We start from the raw sequence: 26,880 nt of genomic DNA, 5'->3' as shown, positions 1-26,880 counted from the left end.
AACCACAGGAAAGTCGATCCTTTTCTGTTTTTACAGTTTCTGGCTTTGATAAATGATGTCATTGTGGTGATTTTTTTTAAAGAATAGCAAAACCACTGGTGGCTTCTGAGGTTCAGAGGGTTCAGAAAGAAATATGAAAATGGTGCCAATCTTGTTATTTAACCCTTTAAGCTTCAGTCAATTCCAGCCGTTTTCAGTACAAAAAATCGCTAATATTCTATTTTTAAATAAAAAAAATTACGAAAAATACGGGGAATATTGGACGGGCATCGCGAGGTGCATTTCCTTGAAAATGACCGATTCGGGGATTTTATACCGACTTCAGGACATGTTTTGGACAAAATAGTTTACTGGCTTGTGTCATCTGATGTAAAAGGTTGGATTATGGCCGTTTTTTATGGAATCTTTTTTTTGTGTGTAATACACACGTGGACAAAATTGTTGGTACCCCTCAGTTAAAGAAGGAAAAACCCACAATTCTCACTGAAATCACTTGAAACTCACAAAAGTAACACTAAATAAAAATTTATTGAAAATTAAATAATCAAAAACAGCCATTACTTTTGAATTGTTGATTAACATAATTATTTAAAAAAACAAACTAATGAAACAGGCCTGGACAAAAATGATGGTACCTCTATAAAAGATTGAAAACTATTTGACCAGAGTGACATGATTAACTCAGGTGTGTCATTTAATTGACATCACAGGTGTTTCCAAACTCATAATCAGTCAGTCTGCCTATTTAAAGGGAGACAAGTAGTCACCCTGCTGTTTGGTGAAAAGGTGTGTACCACACTGAACATGGACAACAGAAAGCGAAGGAGAGAATTGTCCCAGGACATCCGAAAAAAAATGATAGACAAACATCTTAAAGGTAAAGGCTATAAGAGCATCTCTAAACAGCTTGAAGTTCCTGTGACAACAGTGGCTCATATTATTCAGAAGTTCAAGACCCACGGGACAGTAGCCAACCTCCCTGGACGTGGCCGCAAGAGGAAAATTGATGACAAATTGAAGAGACGGATCGTTGGAATTGTATCCAAAGAGCCCAGAGCAACCTCCAAAGAAATTAAAGGTGAACTCCAAGGCCAAGGTACATCAGTGTCAGATCGCACCATTCGTCGTTGTTTGAGCCAAAGTGGACTTCATGGGAGACGACCAAGGAGGACACCACTGCTGAAAAAAACTCATAAAAAAGCGAGACTGGAATTTGCAAAAATGCATGTTGACAAGCCACAAAGCTTCTGGGAGAATGTCCTTTGGACAGATGAGACCAAACTGGAGCTTTTTGGTAAGGCACATCAACTCTATGTTCATAGACTCAAAAACCAAGCATACGAAGAAAAGAACACTGTCCCTACGGTGAAACATGGAGGAGGCTCAGTAATGTTTTGGGGCTGCTTTGCTGCATCTGGCACAGGGTGTCTTGAAAGTGTGCAAGGTACGATGAAATCTGAAGACTATCAAGGCATTCTGGAGAGAAATGTGCTGCCTAGTGTCAGAAAGCTTGGTCTCAGTCGCAGGTCATGGGTCTTCCAACAGGACAACGATCCAAAACACAGCCAAAAACACCCAAGAATGGCTGAGAGAAAAGCGTTGGACTATTCTAAAGTGGCCTTCTATGAGCCCAGATCTGAATCCCATTGAACATATGTGGAAGGAGCTGAAACATGCCATTTGGAGAAGACACCCATCAAACCTGAGACAACTGGAGCTGTTTGCTCATGAGGAGTGGGCCAAAATACCTGTTGACAGCTGCAGAACGCTCATTGACAAATATAGAAATCGTTTAATTGCAGTGATTGCCTCAAAAGGTTGTGCAACAAAATATTAAGTTATGGGTACCATCATTTTTGTCCAGCCCTATTTCATTAGTTTGTTTTTTTTAAATAATTATGTTAATCAACAATTCAAAAGTGATGGCTGATTTTGATTATTTAATTTTCAATAAATTTTTATTTATTGTTACTTTTGTGAGTTTCAAGTGATTTCAGTGAGAATTGTGGGTTTTTCCTTCTTTAACTGAGGGGTACCAACAATTTTGTCCACGTGTGTAATAAACCCGGAAATGTGAGTCGCGCTGTGTGCATTGAAGCCGTGTATAGAGAACGGATGGATGAATATTTGTTTTTGTCGGACAAATGTGTTTTTCTCACCCGCTGTGGTAATCACATCTGAAAGTGGTTTATACCGGCGGATTCATGAGAATCTAAGCTTTCCATCGGTGTATAGTGTTTGTATAATCGTGTTTGCAGCCGTTGGACATTCCTGAAATTCCTATGCAAATTAGTAGGTGTACCGCCGGCGGTACACTGAAGCTTAACTCCCAGCAAGAAAGCCAATAGATGTATTTCCCAAAATGTCGTACATTTGGAGCAACAAATGTGCAGCCCGTAAACTTTTTATTACATTAAACCAACATTACAGTAAAACACGCTGGATTTTTCTTATTAAAATTAGTTTCACAGAGCAGCAGTGGGAATTAAACTCCTCAGGAAAGCGGCTGCAACCTGTTCATTCATTCAGGATGAGACGTTTGCTGCAGCCTCTCTGACTTTCCCACGGTTTCAGGCTGTAAAACAGAATGGCAACACTCTGACCAAACCACAATCAAGATCTTAATCTTTGTTCTGTAAAGACTGGACATTATAGCAACTGCTGTTTACTGTGGTTATGAGAGGAGGAATGTGTGCAGACTTTGTCCACCGTCTGCCAGAGCTGAAACTCTACAGGACGAAAGCTGAAGTGTTTGCACGAGCCTCTGATTGTGTCTTATTTCTTCCATGTGAGTGTGTTTTTATTTTTCCTTTGGATAAACAGGAAAGACATGCTTTTGTGTGTGTCTTGGTCCGGTCACTTATTTTCCTCTTCCCAGCATCTGTTCATTACTTTGCAGAAGGAGTTGAAGAGTTTAATAAGCGCCTGTGGAAATGGAAAGTACAGTCCAGTTTGTGTTTTCACATCTGGATTTAAACAATAATCAGGAAAAATGCATACAGGTGACACATTTGATTGAGTATTTATGGTTTAATTTGTACATCACACCATAGAGAAGCCATATTTTATAACCGTACTCCCAGTTTTTGCCTCCGGATCGAACAGACCCTGCTGTGTTAAATGAGAACAGTGATTGCTTTCGTGGGATCTCAGACCTCCATATTCTTTTCCCAGTTTGTCCTTCCAGTACGGCTGCACACATTCCTGGCCGCGCTCCATCTGAGGTCGTTTTATTCGTGCCCCGTGGATGGTTCACAGTAGTGCGAGGGGAAATGTGTGTTTTCTCTCAGACGTGTGTGAAAGCCGAGGCTCCGGGGAATAGTCTGGAATGATGGTCGGTCACATAATGCACAGACAAGCGCGGCTGGAGGGAACCCAGCCTGCACGCTGTACAGTAAAGAAAGAGTCAGACTGATCGTCCTCTCGGTGCGTGAGTGCAGCAGAACTTAAATCCTAGCTTAAGTCTTACTTCATGTCAAACCGTCAGAAATAGAGGCTCCAAAAGATCAACACTGACAAACTTATGTAGATCTCCCCAGATATGTTGATAAAGGTTATGATCTATATGTCTAAAAAGAGTGACATTAGCAAACTCGTCCAAAAAGATGAATCTTTATAAATTCATACAAGTTGTCCGTGTTTCAAAGTTGAGAAAAAATACGTCTACAAAGCACCTGTTTAATAAATACATATAATAAATACAAATAAATGCAAAACAGGCACATATTAGTCAGATAGATGTATGACAAAATAAGATGGATGGGTTAGTGAGCGATGTGGAGCCTAAACTCAGAGTTTTCAGCGTTTTGAAGGCTCTCTCTTTTAACCTGCCGGATAATCATGGTTACTGATGCGGCACACACTCCTCAGAGTTTGGGATTTAAAATGATATTCCTTGAACTAATTCTTCTCCTGACCATATTCTCACTGAGTGATACAGATTCTCAACTGAGGTTATGTCTGCAACCTGCTGAGCTGCATGTTAGTAATGCCACTGATTTAAATCATGCAGTTACAGCAGACAAACCGGACGCATCGTGTTGCCGAGTGAACGCAGAAAATGCATAAATATGTTTAAATGTTTGTTTGTGATTTACTGCCCAGCCTGTTTTCCACTGCTAGCACTGCAGCTAACAGAATATCGATTAGCTTATGGGCATTAACCACGGATATTATTCAGTTAATTACACAGATTTCACTTTGATTTGACCAAAAACAAGTGATTTCCATCTGTAGGACAGTCAGACCTACATGCACTTCTTGAGCATCAAGTTTAAATTCTAAGGGCTCTATTGTGCAGCTGTCACTTTAGAATTAAACAGCTGAATTGAGAGTGCACTGAGTGGTAAAATAAACATATTATCTAATATGATTCTCAGTTTTTCATAGTCTCTATTACTCTCTATTAAAACAACCTGTTCTTCTTGACACTGATGTGGAAAAAGACTCAAATGATGCCTGAAAATGCCCCGTTTTATGGAAAGCAAGTTAATAACCACTGATGTGATCCCCATCATCTCTGATGAGTTTTAGGTTTTATTAAGGCAGCTAACGCAACAAAACCCTGACTATGTTAAACCTGCTTCACAGTCCACCTCTCTGGTTTACTGTTGCAGCAACAAATCAAAAGTTGAATAAAACTAACCTGTCTAACAAATTCAGCTCATGTCCTCATTAGCAGGGGAACACTTCAACGCTTTGTCAAAATTTAGTTTATTTCGAGGGTGAAGAAGGTGCACCGCTACAAATGAAAAGAGCGTACTTGGCTTATCATGCAAAATAATCAGAATTGCGAAGAGAAAGCGGCACAGTAATTGTCTTTATGTAAGTTTTCTTGTCTTCTTTCATGTCTTTGAAAGTTTCCCCAACTCAAAAACCAGCATTGTAGAGAAATCTGACACATTTTGTTGACTTCAAAAACACAATTTTGTCACTGACTGGCCAGTAAATATCAGATAATTGCCATATTGCTGAACTTCTAGATAAGAATAACCACCACAGCACCTAATTCTGAACGTTCTGTGCTCATACCGGTGACCTGAAGTCTGTCACGTGATATTTTGGATACTTGTGGAATGTCAGACATGCCATTCAGCACCAACCCTCCGGTGCTTTAAACACGTGTGTGTGTGTGTGTGTGTGTGTGTGTGTGTGTGTGTGTGTGTGTGTGTGTGTGTGTGTGTGTGTGTGCAGCACAGAGGCAGTGTTTGTGTTCATACGTGCGGCCGGGTTAAGTGTACGTTTGGATGTAGGTTCTGTCCTGTATGTGATGGAATCTGGCTGTTCACTGTTGCAGACGTCTGAAAAAGCGAGCAGCCGAGAAGCTCCCCAGGCCAAAGGTTAATGTTTCAGCCGGTGGAAGGTATACTGTCACAGGAAAACCCACCGTCCACCATCCGTCTGGTCAATGTAGTTTGGACAGTGGGTTTCCTGTCGGGGTAGAAAATAACCACTTAGCTCCTGTTTCTAGTTAGTTAACCTTTCCCCTCTCTTTAAATATCATATTTTTATGATGTGCAGCATGTGAATGGGTTATTCTGTCCTATTTGAACTCATGGTTGCCTGGTGTGGAGGTTTACTTTTCTGTTTTATAGCATTTCTACTAACATGGCACAGATTGACACCTTATCAAGAGTGGTTTGCTTGAACTTTCCAACCTGTATAATTCTAATTCTGTGTGATTTCATTCAACAAATGAACTTTTAAGGTGTTATTAAACACCTGTTTGATAGGACAAAGTTGTCAATCTGTGCGGTGTATAATTTTTTCACGAATTCGTCCTTTTTAATCTAATGCAACAGCTGGAAATCCCATTCCTCCCTATGGCACGCTTTTTGCTCTTTGGAGGAGGTCAGTAAATTCTCATCCTGGGCTTTTAAAGTGAAATATTCCTCATAGTCCAGAGTCCATAAGTCAAGATCTGATGGGTTAGAATCTGCAAATAATTCACAGTGTTTGTTTTAGGCGCCTCAGAGTGCCAGATGGGTGGAGTTTGCCACGTTGGACTGTGACTGTGTATGTTTCTATGGCTGACAGTTAATACATAACGCTATATAAACGACCCAACGTTGGAATATTGCACCAGTTCTACCCCTCTAAAGGTACAATAAGGTCCTTAAGATAAGATGGAGCTTGGTGAGTTTTATGTTAGAAGTAGGATTTTAAATTCTGTCCTGGATTTTATAGGGAGCCAATGAAGAGAAGCCAATACGGGAGAATTATGATCTTTTATTGGTTCCTGTCAGAAGTCTGGCTGCAACATTTTGCATCAGTTCTTCAGAGAACTATTGGGACGTCCAGACAAAAAGGAATTACAGTAGTTCAGCCAAGATGTTACAAATGCATGGAGTAGTTTGTCAGCATTATTATTAGGCAAAGTAGTCTATATTTTGGCGATATTTCATCGGTAAAAGATGGCCATGTGTGAGGTAAAGGACAAATTTTAGTCAAAAATAACACCAAGGTTCCTCATAGTAGAGCTGGAGGTCAAGGCAACTAAAGAGTAGTGAATTTAGCAGTTTGAATGGATGTGATTGTCATTTTTTAGAAGGGTTTGAACAAGATAAGAGGATTTGGATATATAAAAAGCACATTCATTGTTGTTATTTGTCATTTCATGGGAAGAAAAATCAAGAATATCGCTTTTCTTATCCAATTAAAAGGTTTAAATATTTCACCACGTTGAAGTACAGTGGAGTGTACCATCCAGGGCCCTGAAAAATTAAGAAATAACATAGAATTTGCAGATTCTGCCTGATTCAGGTCTCGATCTAAGCACCAAAATATTCAAAGTTATCAAGTTTACCAAATCCTGAGTACATTTATTTGAGAAACAGTTAAAGAACCCAACAACATTGAGCACATGTTCTGCTATATGATCATCATGCTTTAATCATCACAACATCTGGAACCTGACACATCTGTACTTGATGTCCATCCATTCCAAACATAAAGCAGTGCCATACAATGTCAATGTTTTTAGCTAAACGTTCACATTGACACAAAAAAATCAGCTAAAATCAGGATAGCACAGGTTGTACTAACTACACGACAGTAACTGTGCTTTACATGTGACATGGCCAAAGATATACGGACGCTGTGACCAAAACTATAGAAAGGAATCTAAAAATGTGTCCTCATACTTTTGGCCATGTAGTGTATTCATGTTAGTGACTTTCTGAATGTGCTCTTGTGTCATATTTGTGTTTATTTCAGTGCATTTATAAAAGGATGTGTCTGCTTCAACTAAGCTGTTTCTACTTAACCAGGAACTTTATACTACAAGTAGAAGATTATAGTGTTTGATTCACTGTGTTCTGCATAATACGATCCGTAGAGATGCATGTTTACCAGCTGTGTTGAATCATGATGCATCCTTTTGAACGGCGTAACTGCAGTTTTAACTCAACCGTGCATCGTGTAACCTTTTGTCACTGTGGATTTTCCCTTTGTCACCTCGTTTTCTCCCCCTAACTGTGCAGTCTCACCCGTGTTTACCTTTGCAGGCAGACATCCAAAGCTAAAGCTAACTCTAAGTCTAAACAGAGCAGCCCTGGCAAAAGGTAATCTGAGGATGAACAATTCAGCGGGTAACTTTACGCTGTCTGAAAAACACCCACACACATGCTGCTTTCACGAACAAAATGTCATTTAGGACGATAAAGTCTGCCAAAAAATGTTGGATGTTCCCAAGAAAAGGAAGAGTAATTGTCTGAGCCCCGTCCATCCTCTGCAGTGTGACCACCTGCCCTGCACATGTGGCAAATTGTCTAAGATTCACACACTGCTTGCAGCAAAAAAGGCAAAACTTGTACTTGTTTTAACCTCATTTGTGCATATACTTCTATGACACGTGTTCTTAAGGCTTTTCAATTGCAAAGAGCAGTTTGCGATTAGAATGCTAAACAAGTAGCTTTTCATTTTGACTTACTTGCCAAAATATAGAGGCAATCAATACCACTTACATGTGTAGAGCAAATGCGAATATTAACAGTAATGTAAATAGTGTGAAGAAATCTGCCTCTGAAGCTCCCTGATGAGCACGTTAAATCTCATTTGGTTAATCTACACTAAAACGCAACAATAATTCACTGTTTTGAGGCAGATACTGGACATTTTCTTATTATATTGATGTCTTTACATTTAAGAATTTGTGCATATTCAACAAAACATGCATAATATGAATATAAACATGCTTTTATTAACAGAATAGTTACTTTTTAGGCACTCGTAGGTGGATTTGCAGCTGTTTTTTTCCTGCTTTAGCCAATTTGCTACGCCAAACTAATGAAATATAGCTATGCATCTGCCATGTGGACATTAATTTGGCATCCATTCTCTCATTTACCTCTCAGAAAGTAAGTTAATAATGCATATTTTCTGTAATGTAAAGGAAAATCAAGCCACCATTTTCTATAAAGCACATTTTAGGCCATCGTCGCTGCATCAAAATGCTTGTCCAGTAAAAAAATTATACACAAATTTTGATTTACGTTATGAAATTAACCCAAGAAGTTTGACTTAAGTTTGGTTGAAAAGCTATAGTGCTATTTATGGTTTGAGTGTACCTCAGTAATTCATATCTTAGGGATTAAAACTTGACATAAATCATGTAACATGCTGCTTTACCTGAATAATGCATGTCAGAGCGGAGACCCTACACTGCTATTAATTAAGGGAGAATAATCTCAGTAATGTAAACATATAGCTAACACTCCATGATATTATAAATTAGTAAACTTAACCTCACTTAAATGTTAAAATGTGTAACAGTGTCTTTATTGTAAACTTCTCCAGGTTATACTTAACGTCATACTGCAGATCAAAACTGTATAATTCTTGGTTTCAATAAGTTTTTATCACTATCTTGTATAATTCCGGAGTGTTTTAATACATAGCATGTATTACTTAGACCCTCCAGAAAAACACGGACAAAAATTCTTGATTATGCGAGCTAAAATCCTTGATTATGTGGGCTAAAATCCTTGATTATGTGGGCTAAAATCCTTGATTATGCGAGCTAAAATCCTTGATTATGTGGGCTAAAATCCTTGATTATGTGGGCTAAAATCCTTGATTATGCGAATAAATATGCGGGGTTTTTATGCCATTTTATGCGGGGAAATTGCGGAAAGTTGCAAAGTATGCGAATAGTTGTGAAATATGCAAAAATATGCGCGATTCACCTGCTGTCTGGCTGCGAATGGATGTGTCCTCTCATCAGACACTGGGACTGCTGCGGGGTTACTGGACTGACAGCCTGTGCTTTGGGAGGGGGAGGAGCTCACAGCAGCACCTGCTGCTTGTTGAGGACAGTAACTGCAGAATGATCCCCGTTTTCCTGTCAGTCTCCAAAACGGCAGAAAAAGTCGTTAGATTTGTGGCTAGTCGCTTTTGACAAAAAAAGTCGCTAGGACGCTTTGGAAAGTCGCTAGATTTAGCGAGAAAGGCGCTAAGTTGGCAACACTGGCGCCGCGCTTTGCATCAGCTGCTTCTAGTGTGTGTGTGAATGCGCGAACTGATGACGTCAGGCCGGGCGTCGCATAAAAACTCACTCACAACTCCATTTATATTGGTTATAGTTTTCTCATTTTATGCGGAAATTCTGAAATCAAGCGGGACCCGCATATTTCTCTTTTTTTTCGTGGAAATGTGAGATTCTTGCAGGAATTGTGCACTGTTTTGCGGGGATTATGCGGCCTTTTGGGAAATAATTGACCCCCGCATAATCAGCGGCATTTTGGCGATTAATGCGGGAATTCATGCGATCGCATAATCGCGTTTTTCTGGAGGGTCTAATTACTGAGACAAAATCACACCATAAAATAACACTATGGGGCCCTAACCCCAATGTTTACCCTTGTTTATGTTAGGTATGTATGTGCGTGTTCATTGTGAGAAGCCATGTGCATTTTTGTTCATTCATTCTTTCACTCATGTGGTCATTTGATTAAAAACATCCTAATGTATTACCTAAAACCTGAATGCTGGGCCTGTAATTTTCTCTGCCAGACTGTAAACACAAAGCAGGCTTTCATTTCATTCTCTCACCACAGTCCGTGTCTCTGCTGCCTCCAGGTTGTATTTGGAGCGCCAGAAGAACTACTTCCACATTCACTCTGTGGCCTGTTTGGGCACCGAGGTCCATCTGGCCGCCTGTCCTCTGGAGTTCAGCAAAGCCAACGCCACATCGGCCTGCACGGGCGGCATGCCGGCCGTCGTCAGCTGCATGCCGGGGCCGCTGTTCATGCAGAACAGTGGCCTGAAAAAGAAACTGAAAATTTCGGTAAAGCAATTTTGCGGAAAGAAGGATGCTACACTTGATGACGAGATGTTTTGCGTGGATCGCTAAATTGCAAAACTGCTTAACCTCATTAGCTTTTAGTAGATGGTGTAATTGCTTGGTCAGATGGTTGTAGATACCTGACAAACCTGCTCCAGTGTGGACTCATTCTGTCTCCTTGTTGTCTAGAGCAATGTGAGATTGAAGGGAGGTTCCAGGGTGGGAGAGGGAAGAGTCGAGGTCCTGAAGGACAACGAATGGGGGACGGTGTGCGACGACCGCTGGAACCTGCAGTCGGCCAGCGTCGTCTGCAGGGAGCTCGGCTTCGGCAGCGCCAAGGAGGCTCTGACCGGCAGACGCCTTGGACAAGGTGAGGAATAATGACCTGTGACTGGAAAAAAGGAATAATATGAGGGTCTTACCTGGAAACACGGGGCATAACTCCCATTCTGGGGCATAGCTGTGAAGTATAAAGCCTTAAATTAATGTCTGTAAAGAATTTAGTAGAGGAAAACTCAGGGATGGCTGCTGTTGCTTCAGGACAAGGCGTCTGCTCACTCAGCACACTTTAAACTGATAAAAGATAATATTTGTAGATAAGTTAAAGAAAATACTAAGTAAAATCACAGAAATAAGTATTAGCTTACGTGTTGCTCATAAGAAAACAAGCCAAAACTTTAAATAACGTCCTCATCAATAATCAGAATGGTTCCTAATGGTAAACGGATGACCCTGAAATGACATTGTTTTACTGTATTTGAATCATCAATAAATATTGTCATTTTACAGGTATTTTCCATTATTTATAAAGTATTTATTTAGCTACAGATTTCCCTGTTTTGTTTTAGATAATCTATTGGAGATTAAAAAATGTAATTAAACGTTTGTGAGACCTAATGACGTTCGCATACACCCAAATACAATTATTTTTAAAATGACCTGAACCTGGAAAAAAGTGAACTATGCGTTTAAAATCTGCAGCATTTCTAGCCATGCTGACTTTGTGATAATAATGTAGATTTTTTTACCCACTACATCTCTATTTTATGTTCATTAAATCCCTCTGAACCACCACCATGTGTTTAAAACTGTCTTCAGAGACGACTTCATTTAGCAGCTGTCTGTCTTCTGCCCCTCTAATCTCTCAGGTCATCTCTGTAACCAACACAACCGATTATCGGCCCTTAACATTCCTACTTGGATTCCTCGTTTCGAGGCTTTTTAATAAGTAAAGGAATGCTGTGCATGAAGAAGGACAGGAGAGACTCAGTATTTTCTGTAAACACCAAATGACGTCCAACACACTTTACTAATCTGGTGCTCATTTTCGGATCATGCAACTAAAAAAAAACAACCAAATCTTAGTGTATATTTTCCATCTGTGACTATGTTTATTTCCACAAATTCAAGGCTACATTCCTGATATTAATCCCCCCGTACAGTTCATTAAATTGCTCTTTTCTGAGTGTATTTCTGATTCCTAAGTGGCGGTCAGGCAGTTTTACAACAGAGAACTCTCTGTGTTATTCCAGCTTTGCTATGCACCATTTCATATGACAATGAGGCAGTCAGTTTTATAGGTCCAGCGTGTGTCTGAGCCTCTTGGCCTCCACGTGGAAGATGATAAATCAGCTCCAAGATTGTGATGATTGGAGCTGTAAAACTTAGGGCCAGATACTCACAGTTTGAAGCTGTGGTGGATGACCTTACAGAATGAGTCTGCCAATGTTGTCTCACATGCTGATGACAAAATAAGATGTTTTATCTCTAGAAATTAAACATTATTCTCTACCAAACTGAAGTAAATGTGTCTATGCTGCCATGTCACTTCAGATAACAGTGACAACTACTTAGCATAGGATTTATCTCCAAACCATTCAGGTGTGTGAAGCATTTCTGTAAGTTTCTCGGAGATTCCACCCGAGGAGAAACAAGCCGTCTTTTGTGGGGCTTTTCTCAGTAATTAGGGGTGTGGACGTCTGCTCTCGTGTTTGTACATTATGACTTCTACCGCGGAGGAAGTCGACCAAGGAGGTTCACCACAAAGTCTGTTTGAGGAAGCAGCAAACCTGCTCTGAGCTCAGTTTGATGTCAGACCACCACCTGGATGAATTAGTCCAAGAAACATTCCTGAACGTCACTGAAGTCGGAAACTCGTGCCGCTGAAGGAATTCCTTTCACGGGATGTACATAATGCGTTCTGGTGCGATGACACGCATGATGGAGTGAGAGTTTAGAGAGTGAATGTAAAGCAGGGTGCTGCTGACAGAGAGCAGGTCTCAGGTTAAAAAGTGAGTTTCCAAAGGTCTCTGTACGGTATGCACTATAGATTACTACTACTAATTCTGTACAGGCGAATAGCAGAATTCAGAACATTCACGGCTACGTTCTAGAGCAAAAATGCAAGATATGCTAGTCGTCTGAAGAGGATTTTGATAAAATTTAAGAAAAAAATCACAAGTCACTTCCTGATTTGCTACAGTAATAAAAAAGACTTACTGCCATGCTAGCGCCTCCTTGATAGAGATGCTTGCATGGTAGCACCCATAATGACAACATGCTGGTGTTTGATGTTAGCATGCAGATTCTACGCCTCGGGCTGATGAGAATGTCATCAATTTTGTAGGTGTTTGATAAAAAAATCAATACAAAATTTTATATGAGTGACCTTCAAACTGAGCAGATCACTCAGAGGATGAAACATTTGAGTCCATAAACCAAAGTGGTTGACGAAATCTACTGTCCTGCTTTACAATTATGACAGCAATGAGTTTAATTTAACTGGAGTTAAATAAAACAAAGTAGACAGCATGTCCAGTAGCGGCTGCCATATCCAAAAGAACAGAGAGATTTAGATGCTGTCAACAGAAAATCCAAAGAAAGAAAGACATTGATGCCTTTGATTTAGCCTCTTAACATCAACACTAGTGGTTTGGGATATTTCCGTTAGCTTAAATGTGCTCAACCAGTCTTTTGAAAACAGGTGCAAAATGCCCCAGATCGTTCTAATCTGATTTAAGCACCTTTTTATATTGCTGCAGGCCCAGTAAATGCTGCAGTGGTTGCATGAAACTGCTGTAATTGTTGGGTTTTGTGGATAAGGACCCAAGAGCAGGACTCAGAAGAAAGACCAAGAGTGGACACAGTTTATTGACAACACGTTCAAGATTTTATCGTTCATTTGGATTTGATTCTGAACTGATTAAAGTTTGATGTTTGGACGAGTCGTTGAACTCACAAAAAACATTTGTTTTTGGCCATAACTCAGGAAATGTGCCAATACAGAATATAACATCTAGTAGAAAAACAAACAATATCTACACGTGCATCTATGAAAACAGTGGGATAGCCTATTTAAGGATATCTTATTTGGTATATTGTATTAAATCATATAAAATGTGTATATTATATTGTTGGTATATGGTATAAATGATGGTGATTTATACCCAGAATGTCAAAGGTCAGATGTAGACAGACAACAAAGTAAACCACAACTTGACTGGTTGGCGTTGACAAACAACCACAAGGCGCTAATTCTAGCTTCAGAGGCGCTACATGTATTGTGTGTGTTCAAGAAGCTGTGAATTCAGATGTAGGAAAAAGGTTTCTGCGGCCTAAACCCACCACTTTGTTTTGGCTCCGATGAACTTCTGGCTGAGGATGAAAGCAGAACCTTCTTGTCTTGTTCCATAAACAAGCGCAACCTCTTCAACCTCAGAGCTTCTCTCCGTCTGTTCGTCCAGGAATGGGTCCAATATACATGAACGAGGTGAAGTGTGTCGGTCAGGAGAGGTCCATTTGGAACTGCCCCTTTAAAAACATCACGTCGGAGGACTGTCACCACATGGAGGACGCTGCCGTTCGATGCAACATTCCTTACATGGGCCTCGAGAACACGGTCAGACCTGAAACTCCTCACTGTCACGTTTAATTTCAAAATCACTGAGCCGTTGTCTTGGTAAATTTGTTTTATATGGAATTTATGTTAGCAAGTGGAAGAAGTTAAATTTATTTACTGTAAAATACGAGCTGAGTGTTTAGTTTCTGTTTATTTGACAACAGAATGTTTAGTTTCTGTTTATTTGACAACAGAATGAAAGGAAAAATGTTAGAAAATGCCTTTTTTATTTATTACCGCTTGTCTTTTCATTAGTATTTAAAGCTCTAACAGTCTTCTTTGTTTGTGCAAGAATGTGAGATTTAGAGCTAACAGTAAGAAAAATCTCACCTCTGTAGACAACCAATAATTCTTCTTCACTGTTGTCACAAAACAAGTAATTTATCTTTTCCTTACTTTTATAATTGTGCAGTGAATTGGTTTAGTTGTTGGGTTGTTATAAACCAACCCAGATCAAATTGTACTATTGAAAAAATATGCAAAAACTGTGATTTTTTTTCATCGATTTCTTGAAAATTCAACATACTTTTTTCTGTCAACAGTGATTTTCATTTAACATCAAGTATTTCTGATTGTACAATTTGTATTTTACCAGATTTTACTCCCCCGTTTGTCCTGTAGATACACGCAGATAAAAGATAAAAACTTTCACATCTGTAGTCAACCAATATTTCCTTTTAATTATAACAATTTTGACTTTTCCTCAATTTTATATTTGTTTACTTAATTGGTCTAATTGTTGGATTGATAAAAAAAAACCCAGATCAAATCATACCATGAAAAAACATGATTTTTTTTCTTGACTTCTTGAACATTCAACATACTTTTTTCTGGCAACTGTGATTTCCTTTAACATTGAGTTATTCTGGTTGTACAAGTTGTATTTTACCAGATTACACTCTGCCGTGTCTCCTGTAGATACACACAGAAACTGAGATAAAAAACTCAATGAAGTGTCAAATTTTTTAAACCATCAATAAATAAAAAAGCCGAATTTTTACAGCTTTTTCATGATGTAACCTGTAAAAATTCAGACACTTCTCCTCAGAGTTTTCATCACATCTAGCTCTTGTGTATCTGCGCTCTTCTCTGTGCTTCCTAACCCGTCGGTCCCGCACAGATCCGGATCACCGGAGGACGAACCCGCTATGAGGGCCGAGTGGAGGTTCTGAGTGTAGACTCTAACGGGACGCAGAGCTGGGGTCTGATCTGTGGAGAGAGCTGGACCACTAAGGAGGCCATGGTGGCCTGCAGGCAGCTGGGTTTGGGCTACGCTAACCAGGGCCTGCAAGTAGGTTATTAACACCACCGAGGTCAACTTTCTGCAGTTACCTTTTCATACGTATGATATGCAAATATAATATACTGTCACGTACACTCAGTGGCCTTTCATTTTAGTCGGTTATTCAGTCACATTTTGACTCACCGTGGGCTCATTTTCTCTACAATATGAAGTCCTGCACCTCTATGGAAACAGCACAACCATAGCTAGAAGTAAAGGGAATTCAGAAATGTCTTTTGTGGAGCTTAACAGACGTATAATGCAGTAAATCATAAAAAAAAAGGAAGAAAAAGTGGAATTTCTGTATATATTTGACTAAAAAAGTAGAATTGCTGTGTGTAGCATTGATCCAACTCCCAACAGATTTTAGAAATCGTGGCTCAACAAGCTAGAAATATTTTACCGCTTACATTTTAATTTTTTTCCATACTTGTTTCCTCTTTGCTCAGTGTAAACACAACCTGCAGTTCAGCCAAAAAGTCCCTCAAAGTCACTCATAGACTCACAGTTGCTCAAAGAAACACACTTTTTTTTTAGTATTTTACAGAATCTTCTCAGTGGAAACAATTTATTTTTAAGATTATTTACCTACATATATGTCAGAAATAGTGCATGTACAATATGTCGAATCAACTTGTTTCTTATAAAAATGAACTGCAATTCCTTTTGATTGTCATGGAGCAACATGGCTTAGATTGTGTGGAGGAAAGAGAATGCATCATCCAAAATATATATCAAAAATACTGTATAAATAATATATTGAATCCACTAAAATTCAACTGTAATTTCTCTTCAATGTAGTATAGCATCTTAGCTTATACTTTCTAATAATTCTATAGATCTATAAATAATCTAAAATCGCTGTCATCTTGTAATAGCGGCACATGATCTTATTGTTTTTTCCCAGATACATCACCAAAATCAGACATCATTTATTATCGATCTGTTGTCTTGTTATCACCTGGTAACAGTAGAACCCACATGTGTCTGCTGCTCAGGTCGTATTTCCTGACAGGATTTTCTACTTAAAACCTGCGTTTGATCTCAGATAGCTCTTTTCGTTCTCCGCCGTCACCCTCAGACCTGCAGCTTGTTAAACTCCAGAGACAGACGGACATTATTTAAAAATTCCAGCTGCTTGACTGTTTGTGAGAAACTGGATCCAGCTTTTGTGGCAGCGCCAACATTAGTGGTGTTTACTGCCACACAATCACGTGTCCGGCTCATGATCGGCAGCCCAAGAATCCAGCAGAACACAGACTCTCGGGGGAGTGTAGTGGCCACTGAGTGTATGGGTGTTTTTTACATTTCTGGTCATACATGTTCAAATATATCACATTTAGAGCCATTGGGCACACATTTTATATGTTCAGGTTTCACAGATTTGGCCTGTTTGTAACTTTCAAAAGCAGCTACAATAATAAATTGATAGTATTTGAACATGCATGCATTACCGTATGACAGTATGTTATCATTTCCATGTGGAGTAGATGCAGCCTCTTGCTTTTTCAGCTCTGCTTCTTGTGGGCCAACCAAAACAGGCCCACATGAAGTTTCTAATCAAACTTTAAGCCACTCACCACAAAAGCCAAGCGGTGACCTCATCTGGAAACCACGCTGACGTTTCCATCGCCTTAGGAAAAAAAAACAATAAACTAACCAAACTGCTGCTTCAACTACACATTTTATTTTCCGCTGCCTGAGGACGGGCGGCTTTTAGCTCAGACGGTTCAGAGACAGGACAGGAAGCGTGTCCCCTCACTGACTCCCAGCAGGACGTCTTCTGCAGATCCGGATAGTTGGCGGCCGGAGCAGTTACGAGGGCCGAGTGGAGGTTCAGGTTGGGTCCAAGTGGGGCACAGTGTGCAGCACAGGCTGGACCACAAAGGAAGCCATGGTGGTTTGCAGGCAGCTAGGGCTCGGATACTCCATGCATGCCGTCACTGTAAGTAGGACAGTTGGATAAAAATGTGTTTTTAGAGCTAAACTCTGCACTAAAATCTAAAGTCATTAGTGCACTCTAGCTTCAACTCGACGTTCACTGCTGGTGTTTTGACACTTGAGCACAAACTGCGGTGAGTTTCAAAGCAAAAAACCACGAGGAAATTTGAGGATTTTGGTGCATTCATGTGCACAATAAAAGAACTAACCAGTGGATCTTTAAACTTCAGCAGTAAATGTCAAGTTTTGGTGTCATTCCCCCAGAATTTGAAAAGAAATTTATGGTTAACGAGGCCCAGGCACCAGTTTCTACACACACAGAACAAAACACTCACAGGGCACAACTTGTTACTCTGCGGCTTCTCGCCAATGCGGTCATAAAAGCCGAATAAAGGCACAGAAATGCATAAAATTACAGTTTTTGTGACAAAATTACGACCTTATTTGAGGATGTGATAATGATTTGTTCTTTTACGGGACTGTAAACGCTTTCAAACACTGGTTTTTAAAAGTGAATATGTGGCATTCTGGACCAAAAACTCCTCAGATATTTTTAAAAGAAATGCAAAAAACTGAGCGCCAAAATGAAAAAGAATACTTCTGTGTGGAAAGTATAGCGATATAGCTGATATATTTATGGTGAAAGTGACGAGTTTATAGGGTTTGAGATGGAGAAATGGTGCAGTGTAACTATTGAAGCACTTAGTCGTGTTCTCCAGTGATCATAAACTCTGCATTACACCGTGTCCTCGATCAGAAGCCAAACATGCGTCATGGACATCTGTTTTTCACAACAGCAGCATCACACTGAACTCTCTGCAGCTCCGTTCCTGAATGATCGATGCATGCTGTTTGTTTGTTTGTTTGTTGTTTTGTGACCTCCACCTGTAAGGAAACCTGGTACTGGGACAGCAGCAACGTGACGGAGATGGTGATGAGCGGCGTGAAGTGCACAGGAAGCGAAATGTCTCTGAGTCAGTGCCAGCATCACAAAACCGTCAGCTGCCAGAAAGCGGCAGCGAAGTTTGCAGCCGGAGTCATCTGCTCAGAGAGTGAGTCGGAAGTTACAGAAACACACGTGTGGCAGCTGGATTTCTCATAAACATCACATCGTTTTCATTTCAATCGAGGAGATATCTCATTATGATGCCTGAATTATTGTAACCTGATTCATTTTTATTACTGCTCTTCATCCATATATGGATCTAGTTGCACCAGAAGAGTAAAAATGACTCAGATGTGTGTGTGAAGTTCATTTATTTGAGTTTATACACAGTCAAAGTGCTTTTCCATCATCTTCCAAATTTACAAAACATATGCGACAGTGAAATTATATCATATTTACACATAATATTCCTTAGCAAAGAGCAAAGTAAGATGGTAAATATTACATTTACATCATCAAAACTTCAATGTTCACCAGTTAATGCAGTCATGTTTTTTAGAAATCATTATGAACAGATTTAGAAAGACATATAACATTTTGAAGGCAAACGACGTAATTGAAGTCAGAATATACAATATATTCTATAAAAACAAAGTCCCAAAGCGCCTTATACATGAATATAAATAGAATAGAAATACATGATGAAATTCTGTTATAGTAGCAATTAGAATGAGTAAAGTGACCACTACCCCAAAATAATAATATACAATTTAATTAAATATAGAAATATATATAATAAAATACTTGGATACAAAATGCACAATAAAATGCAAAATATACTGTGAAGAAAATCATATCTTAATAAATAAAATATCAAATAAAATACAATAAAGACCATGTAAAATTAGACAAATTAATGAACAAATAAAAATAAAAAAAGGAAATCCAAGATCCAAAACAAGATAATGTCGTGAAGTAAAGTCAAGATTTAAAAAAACTAAACAAAGAAAACATTATTATTTCAAACTGAAGGCAGTAGCATTACATCAAGTTCCTTCAAGTAAAAAAGATTATGATCGAAATGATAAAATCAACCTAACAAGCTTAAATATTGCAGTTAAGATCCTTTAGTGTTATTTATGGTGTGATTTTACCAGAGTAATTTACATAATATGGATTAAAACCTTACGAAAAATATATAAAATACATACTTTACTTGACAAAAATACATATTAAGACTGATTATTGTTGTGTACTGACAATAACGTAACCTTTAATAAAGTAGCTAAGACCCCATAATATTATATATTACAGAACTTAACTCAAAAATTATGACCAACAGAATTGTTAATTATTGAGGTCAACTTGATGAATTTGTAGATTTTTTACTGTACAAAAATATTCATAAAAGCGCAGCAAATCCTAGGTTTCCTTGGATCCCTTTTGAGAAAGCTTTTAGTTTATTTTTTACATTTTTATTTTATTTTGTGTGGATGCTTTTGGTGTATTTCTAATGGTAGTTTAATTTAATGTTTTTGTATTTTATACACGAGGACTAGACCTCGATCCTCACTCCTCTCCTGTCCTACTGCCTCAGCTGCCTCTGATCTGGTCCTGAACGCTTCTCTGGTCCAGCAGACGGTTTACATCGAGGACCGACCTCTTCACATGCTGTACTGCGCTGCCGAGGAGGACTGTCTGTCCAAATCTGCTGCCAAGGCCAACTGGCCGTACGGACACCGACGTCTGCTCCGGTTCTCCTCCCAGATCCACAACATCGGACGGGCCGACTTCAAACCGAAGGCCGGACGGCACTCGTGGGTCTGGCACGCCTGTCACGGGTAAAATCCTCTTTATTCAGGCACCAGATCACCTTTAAAAAGATCTCCTCAGTAGGATTTACCTGGCTGATATTAAGATTTCAAGAGCTTAAGAACACCCTCAATGATAATTTGATTTAAGAGAAGTTTTATTAATGACTTCATGACATTGTAGTGGATGAAGCTTGGACTCAAAAGGTTACACATCTTTCATTTAATGAAAAAAAGATCTGAGTTTGTCGTCTCTGCAGAGAAAAGTAACTGAATTACCCACTGCACACATAAGCTTTTAGAATATAGGCAAACTCCTGTTATCATTGTTGTCCCCTCAGACTCTTTCTACCAGTTACTATCGAAGATTATTGATGATTGTGACAGTCCAATAGATGATGAAGTATCTGATACTATTTGTACTGGAGATTAGGTATTTTCTGTTGTTAATAATGATATGTCTCATTTCTGAGAGTCTAGTTTTATTGTTTCTGATTTAAATTCCCTCTGTGGTCACTGATTAAACCCCAAAAACTCACTTCTGTGTATCTGAGTTACCCACACTACTGTTCAAAAGTTTGGAGTCACATAGAAATATCTTTATTTTTTGAATGAAAAGCAGTTTTTTTTTTTAATGAAAACTTTTGAACGGTAGTGTATTTAGGAGTTTTTTCCCTGAAAATAATCACTTTCTACATTAAAATATGAATCTGATCTACATTTACACCGTTGGATCCTTAAGAATTTGTGGATTTAAGAAGTCTCCACCTGTGTCTCCATCCATTTATTTGCTGTTTGCTGCAGCTTGAGCACACCAGCTCTGCTTTAACATTGAGGAACTACTCACCAAAAATCTAAATCTGTGCTTTCGAGATGATCAGCAAAAAAAATGCATGCAAAAGTATGCTGCATTATCAAGGAGGAAATGCTAAAGCATGGCCTCAACTGTTTGATTTACTCATAATATATCTTCCAGCATATAAAAACACCATATAAACATGGTAACAGGGTAAAAAGCTTGTCTTTAAGGCTCAGTGGACATTTAAAGAAAGAAAATCTTGTGGACTACAAGAATCTGTGGTGCTTTATTTTCCTACATTAATGTGATTTTTAAAATCATGTAACTATATCTAGCTGGCATTTTTGCACATCTTTGATTATAAATGTATTTTATACTTTACAACAGAGAAAAACAATATATAAACATGCTTTTCTCAGTGCATAAGTTTACATTAGTTTGGACAGATCTGAGGCACAACTCATATCTAAACTGTTATTTTATGCAGAAAACTGAGTTAAATGAACTTAGTAACTGCACCAAAAATAGTAGATGCAGATAAAAACCCTAGAAGTTCCATTTACAGTCCAGAACAAGATCAAAAAGCGCCTGTGTGGGAATTTACTATAAAAATGTTACTTTCCTGTCCTCACCATCTCCTCGTATGTTTTTGTTTAGTCTGTTCTCCCTCCACTAACCAGCAAACAAACAAGATTTACATACCAGTGGAAGGAAAGTGGGAAGTGTGTCCTTCTCCGTCATTATGCTGCTTATGTTGTCTGCCGCTCAGATCACAGTACAAGACAAACTGTGTTTATGCAGCAGCCGCTCTGGCATGAAATGACTGTTTACAGAATGTGTCGGCTTCAGATGTCTGCAGTGGAAACTGGGCTCGAACACACAGATCAGGACGTTTTGTCGTCAAAAACACCGTGTAATATCTATTAAAATAACATTTATCAGGTACTTTTTGAAAGGAATTATGTATTTTATAACAAAATCAGAGGAGACTCTTTTCCCTAAACATAGAGAAGAGCTTCGAGTTAAAAAATTATGATCATATGTCAATGGAAAACTCAATATTCTTGTCAGTTTATATGGAATAAAGCCTAAAAACAAGAGGACATTACTTGTTATGTGTGGACAGTAATCAAATTAGGTGCTATTTTGATTCTGAGATGAGGGATTTTCTCATTTTAGATTCACAAAACTACATTTCTTTCTCTCTGTGTCTATTACAGCCACTACCACAGCATGGATATCTTCACCCACTATGATTTACTGAACGCTAACGGGACCAAAGTGGCCGAAGGACACAAAGCCAGTTTCTGCCTAGAGGACACAGATTGTCAAGAGGGTGAGTCTTCAGGTTGGAATCCAACCACAGTGCCTGTTTTTATTTATCTGGAGAACCAGAAGGCTAGAATTTGTCAAAAAACATCTTAAGAAATACTCCCACTAACACAGATAATCATTAAATTTATGTCATTACAGATTAGGGATGTCCGATATTGGCTTTTTTGCCGATGTGCCGATATTGTCCAACCCTCCATTTCCGATTCCGATATCAACCGATACCGATACATGTGGGCTATTTAACTAATTTTAAGTAACATCACATATTTCCTGTCGTGGAATTTGCACATCATGTCTAATTTTATTGTGATGCCCCGTTGGATGCATTCTCAAAACCAACACGGCTTTCCAAATGTAAACATTGTCTGTGAAAAATAAAAAAACTTAAGTTATATTAAAAATGCCACTTTTTAATGTCTCAAACAACAGTTCACATTTCTCCTCCCTCTATGAGTCTATTACAATGTGGCAACTACACTGTACAACTTTTAAAACTGTCGGCGAAATCCAGGCATTATTTTATCGGTTTTCATGATAGCCAAAATAGGTCATTTGTTCTTGTCAAGTCTTTTACTGTAAAATTACAAAATTAACAATTATTTTACATATTTTTCATGTTTTGTCAAAAGATAATAATGTGTAAAATGGCAAGAAAAGTAATAATTTATACAACAAACTAAAAAAGAAAAACAATAGACCAAAAAAATCTGTGTTTTTAAGGACGCTAATTTGTTCTTTTACAATGTTTGACTGTGAAATTAAAATGTATTTTTCTACTGTATTTAAATCTGATAAAATATTATTGTTTTATAGATACTTGCCGCTATTTGAAAGATAAGTTGTGTTTATTGGAGACTGAAAAACTATACATTTTTCAACTGTTATTTTGCAGATTTCCCATTTTGCAAAATTACACATGAAATCAGTGAAATGACAGGAAATAATTTACATGTTGAATATAAAAATAAATATATATGCATATATCAGCAACTAGCAAGTTAAAGTTAGGTGGTTTAATGGTAAATATGTAAATATTGTCATGATGATTTCCTCTGTTCAAATATATATTTTCAAATAAATATTATTCCTTCATGACTATTTACAAGGCTCTTTTGGTTCTTTATAAGTAACCCACTGAATCCATTTTTTCGTTTGTGACATTCAGGTGTTTCTAAACGATACGAGTGTGCCAACTTTGGCGATCAGGGCATCACTGTGGGCTGCTGGGATTTGTACCGCCACGACATCGACTGTCAGTGGATCGACATCACGGACGTCAAACCTGGAAACTACATACTGCAGGTGAGCGTGTTTGGATGAAATTGTGGAGGAGACAATGAATACTGCCCTGTAGGGAACAAACAGTTATCAACCTGCCCGATTATTGTGGCCGATATTTGGCAATTATTCCAGTTATTGGTATCGATATTTGCACTGACAGATTATTGATAAATTAAATATTCCAGGTCTGATGCAGCCTCCTCTTCTCTGTCTGTTGTCACTCTGTGGTCTCAGGAATGTCTCACAACAAACCAGGAACTTAGCTTCTCTCACAGTGGCTAAGGCTAGCGGCTACGGTAGAAGGCAGGCACAGATTAAACTGAAACAGAATCTGGAAAACAATAATTAATAAAGCCCTTGTTGATAAAGATTACTTGTTATGAATGACAGGTTCTCTGCTATCAAATGCTGTTAAAACATTACATTTAATGTACGTTGGTCTCAATTAACGGTTATTGGCTTTTCTTGATTAACCATAATGAGCACCATTATTGTCCGTAAAAACCCAAACCAACAAAAGCAACAAAGAAGAAAACAAAAGCCCATATCGGTTGATCCCTACTGCCCAGTTATACAAAATTTATGATGGACTAATGATGAATGAAGCCAATGGAGAAATGTTAAAAACTGCAGTTTCTCAAATGTCCACTTGAGGCTGGATCCAAAAATGAGTCAATTATCATCGACCTCCATGTTAAAATATCTGACTTTACAGCAGAAATAAACATGTTTATAGCCTGGTGTAAAAAGCTATTTTGGTCTCTACGGCTAATTTCAACTTTCACGACGACTGTGTTTGAGGTGAATTTTGATATAACTCACCTGTTTAAATTTTATTAAGGCGTGAAGTTAGGCATAATTAAGATTGTGGCTGCTTGCCTCAGCTTCACGTCACAATTTTGTACAGTTAGCATGTAAATGAATACAATTTTTAGATGATTTTACAGTTACTATCTATAATTTAAGAAGGAAAATATGTAAAATAACAGTAAATTATCAAAAGAAATAGCTAGCCAGCTAAAGATCTTTTTATAAACATTCATTTTTTTGCAGTTTAGAGCAGCCACTCGTCAAGCAGCCACTCTTCTGCATGTTCTCAAAGAGTTTGTCTTGTTCTGAATTTTCCTGTCATTGCACTAGCCGCTTTAACTGTAATAACAGAAAAAGAAACGCCTCTTTTTACCTCTTCAGATTGTGATTAATCCAAATTACGAAGTGGCAGAGAGCGACTTCACCAACAACGCCATGAAGTGCAACTGCAAATACGACGGACATCGGATCTGGCTCCATAACTGCCATATTGGTAAGCAGTAAAAAAAAACACTTAAGCTATTTCCTGTTTATCATTTTTGGCTGCTTTATTTATCGTTTTCTATCCTTACAGGTGATGCGTTCAGCGAGGAGGCAGAGAGGAGATTTGAGAAATACCCCGGACAGCTGAACAACAGAATTTCTTAATGACCTCTCAACATTATGGCGACCAAAATGGGGAGCTGAGTGAATAAAAATACACCTCACAAGCTTTAAAAAGACACAAACCTTTTGTTTTCAGGTGCTGAAACAGATCCCCACTACAGATTTGTAGTTGTTGAAGAAGCCAGCAGTCTTTTCCTCTGGTGAATGTGTTGTATGTCTGACTTATTATACTTGAATATTCAAGTGCCCATGTTTTCTCCTCTAGTCTCGTGTGAGTTTATGCTACGTTTTTATTGCAAATTTAGATTTTTAAAAACTTCCGTCTGTGTATGACAAATGTACAGCCTTCCATTGAATGTCTTTTTTGTTTTATTTTTCATTTTTTGATTATTTTTGTGTAACTGGATGTATTTTACTTGGATGGTGCAGGTTCAGAACTACCTGAAGAAGTGGAAAAAAATCTATCTGAGGGATTAACAGGGACAGAATGCAGCTCTGTGACAGCTTTAAATGCAGGATCATACCAGGTATTATTGACCAAAAACCTGCAAATGTGTCTCACATTCCATCTTTTATCTGAATTATTCACTTGGATTAGCATGTTAGCTGCAAGGCTAAATGCAGATGAGCGTTTTGTGAGGATCATAACACACCTGCCTCCACAGTTACAGTGTTTTGTGAATGTATATATTGCCAATATCACGGTGCTAAAGAAAAAAATGCTTGTTTATTAGCAGTATTGTAAATTCAAAGTGCTTCAAAACCAGTATGAAGCCAAGTGTAGCTTTAGTCTGTGTGTTTTTTAAATAGTATTTTAGGGTCAAGACATACAAATACAAAAAAAATACAGTTACCATGAAGATTTGCTGATTGTAAGCTGATGTAATCACACTCGCTGCACCAAATAAAACGGAGAAGAATTAAGATTATTCTGTATCTGTACGACTTATTTGAGCAGATATTCTTCGTTGTCACATTTTTGAAGCAGCTGATTATCCCATCATCGCTTGTGATTGATTTATTCAGTAAAAAAAATTGAAAAAATTAACCTAATTTTCCATTGCAGATATCCTCCGACTCCTTTGTAAGAGTTTGGACCCTCAGCTCAGGAACAACTAAGGTATTAACAGAACTAAAACAGCATTTGTTGGTCAAATATTAACATTATTAGCAGGCACAGAGCATTGTTGGGGTTCAACTAACAACGGGCACCATGAAAAAATCATCTGTGCCGGTTAATGGTACCTGCAAAACTTTATTTTTACAATTTGGCCAAAAAAAAGAGCAGGATTTTACAGACTAAGTCCTAGATCATGCTCATGAAAAATAACAAAACATGGTGTTAAGAAATCACCAGTGTGTAGGGAGAACTGACAAAAATGTAACACGTAAAGACACTGTGGAAAAGGGCATGACTTGTGGGTTGCAAAGGGGATATAATGTGTATATTTTGATGCAAAACATGAGTCTAGAGGCCTGATATGAAGTGGGTGACTAAAAGAATCTGTGTTCCATCTCTTGAGAAAGCTGTTCTGTCTGAAAAGGTTTTTTTAAATATTACAGAAAATCATCACCCATCCAGAAAACCTTCAGCGTCCCCATGTAGATATCTGACTTGTAATTGACATTTTCTGATATTTTTCAGGTATTAGGAGATCATCTGTCACCCTAAACAGTCTAGAATCAGGATGAGGTAGAGCTATGAAGACACAAACGCTGGATTTTCATTTTTTTTTTAGCAGAATTTAAAAAAAAAGACCCATAATTAACGCCGGCTGAGAAACAAATTGACCCACAAGCCTGTTTCTAATTTCTAATGCTATCAATTAATAGTTTCAGTCTTTGGGGTGGGTTGAAATATTGAGCTTTTTTGTTTCTCATCATTTTTTTCTTGCATTTATGAGCCCTCATAAGTACAGAGACAGACGCATGTAAAATATAAGTATTCA

General features: G+C 38.3%; 1 protein-coding gene across 4 annotated transcripts in view; it reads left to right on the top strand.

The window, feature by feature from the left end:
• The window catches only part of loxl3b (lysyl oxidase-like 3b), a 37,696-nt gene extending 11,836 nt beyond the window's left edge, over window positions 1–25,860 (top strand). The window contains exons 5-16 of one of the 4 annotated variants that reach the window (XM_051952901.1): window positions 5,297–5,362; window positions 7,506–7,562; window positions 10,078–10,285; window positions 10,472–10,652; window positions 14,026–14,180; window positions 17,252–17,407; window positions 18,296–18,455; window positions 19,887–20,130; window positions 22,120–22,235; window positions 23,400–23,536; window positions 24,707–24,818; window positions 24,900–25,860. In XM_051952901.1, coding sequence (XP_051808861.1) covers window positions 5,297–5,362; window positions 7,506–7,562; window positions 10,078–10,285; window positions 10,472–10,652; window positions 14,026–14,180; window positions 17,252–17,407; window positions 18,296–18,455; window positions 19,887–20,130; window positions 22,120–22,235; window positions 23,400–23,536; window positions 24,707–24,818; window positions 24,900–24,973 — 1,666 coding nt within the window. In that variant the 3' untranslated portion in view covers window positions 24,974–25,860. Of the gene's footprint in view, window positions 1–5,296; window positions 5,363–7,505; window positions 7,563–10,077; window positions 10,286–10,471; window positions 10,653–14,025; window positions 14,181–15,300; window positions 15,472–17,251; window positions 17,408–18,295; window positions 18,456–19,886; window positions 20,131–22,119; window positions 22,236–23,399; window positions 23,537–24,706; window positions 24,819–24,899 lie in introns of all 4 variants that reach the window. The other 3 variants (XM_051952892.1, XM_022216748.2, XM_022216765.2) reach the window with 3 other exon arrangements.
• Window positions 25,861–26,880: the final 1,020 nt, after the last annotated feature.

Source organism: Acanthochromis polyacanthus, chromosome 1, assembly GCF_021347895.1.
Source record: "Acanthochromis polyacanthus isolate Apoly-LR-REF ecotype Palm Island chromosome 1, KAUST_Apoly_ChrSc, whole genome shotgun sequence".
Lineage (NCBI taxonomy): Eukaryota > Metazoa > Chordata > Actinopteri > Pomacentridae > Acanthochromis > Acanthochromis polyacanthus.
Note: the sequence above shows the minus strand (reverse complement) of the source record. Positions and strands in the feature narration are given on the sequence as shown.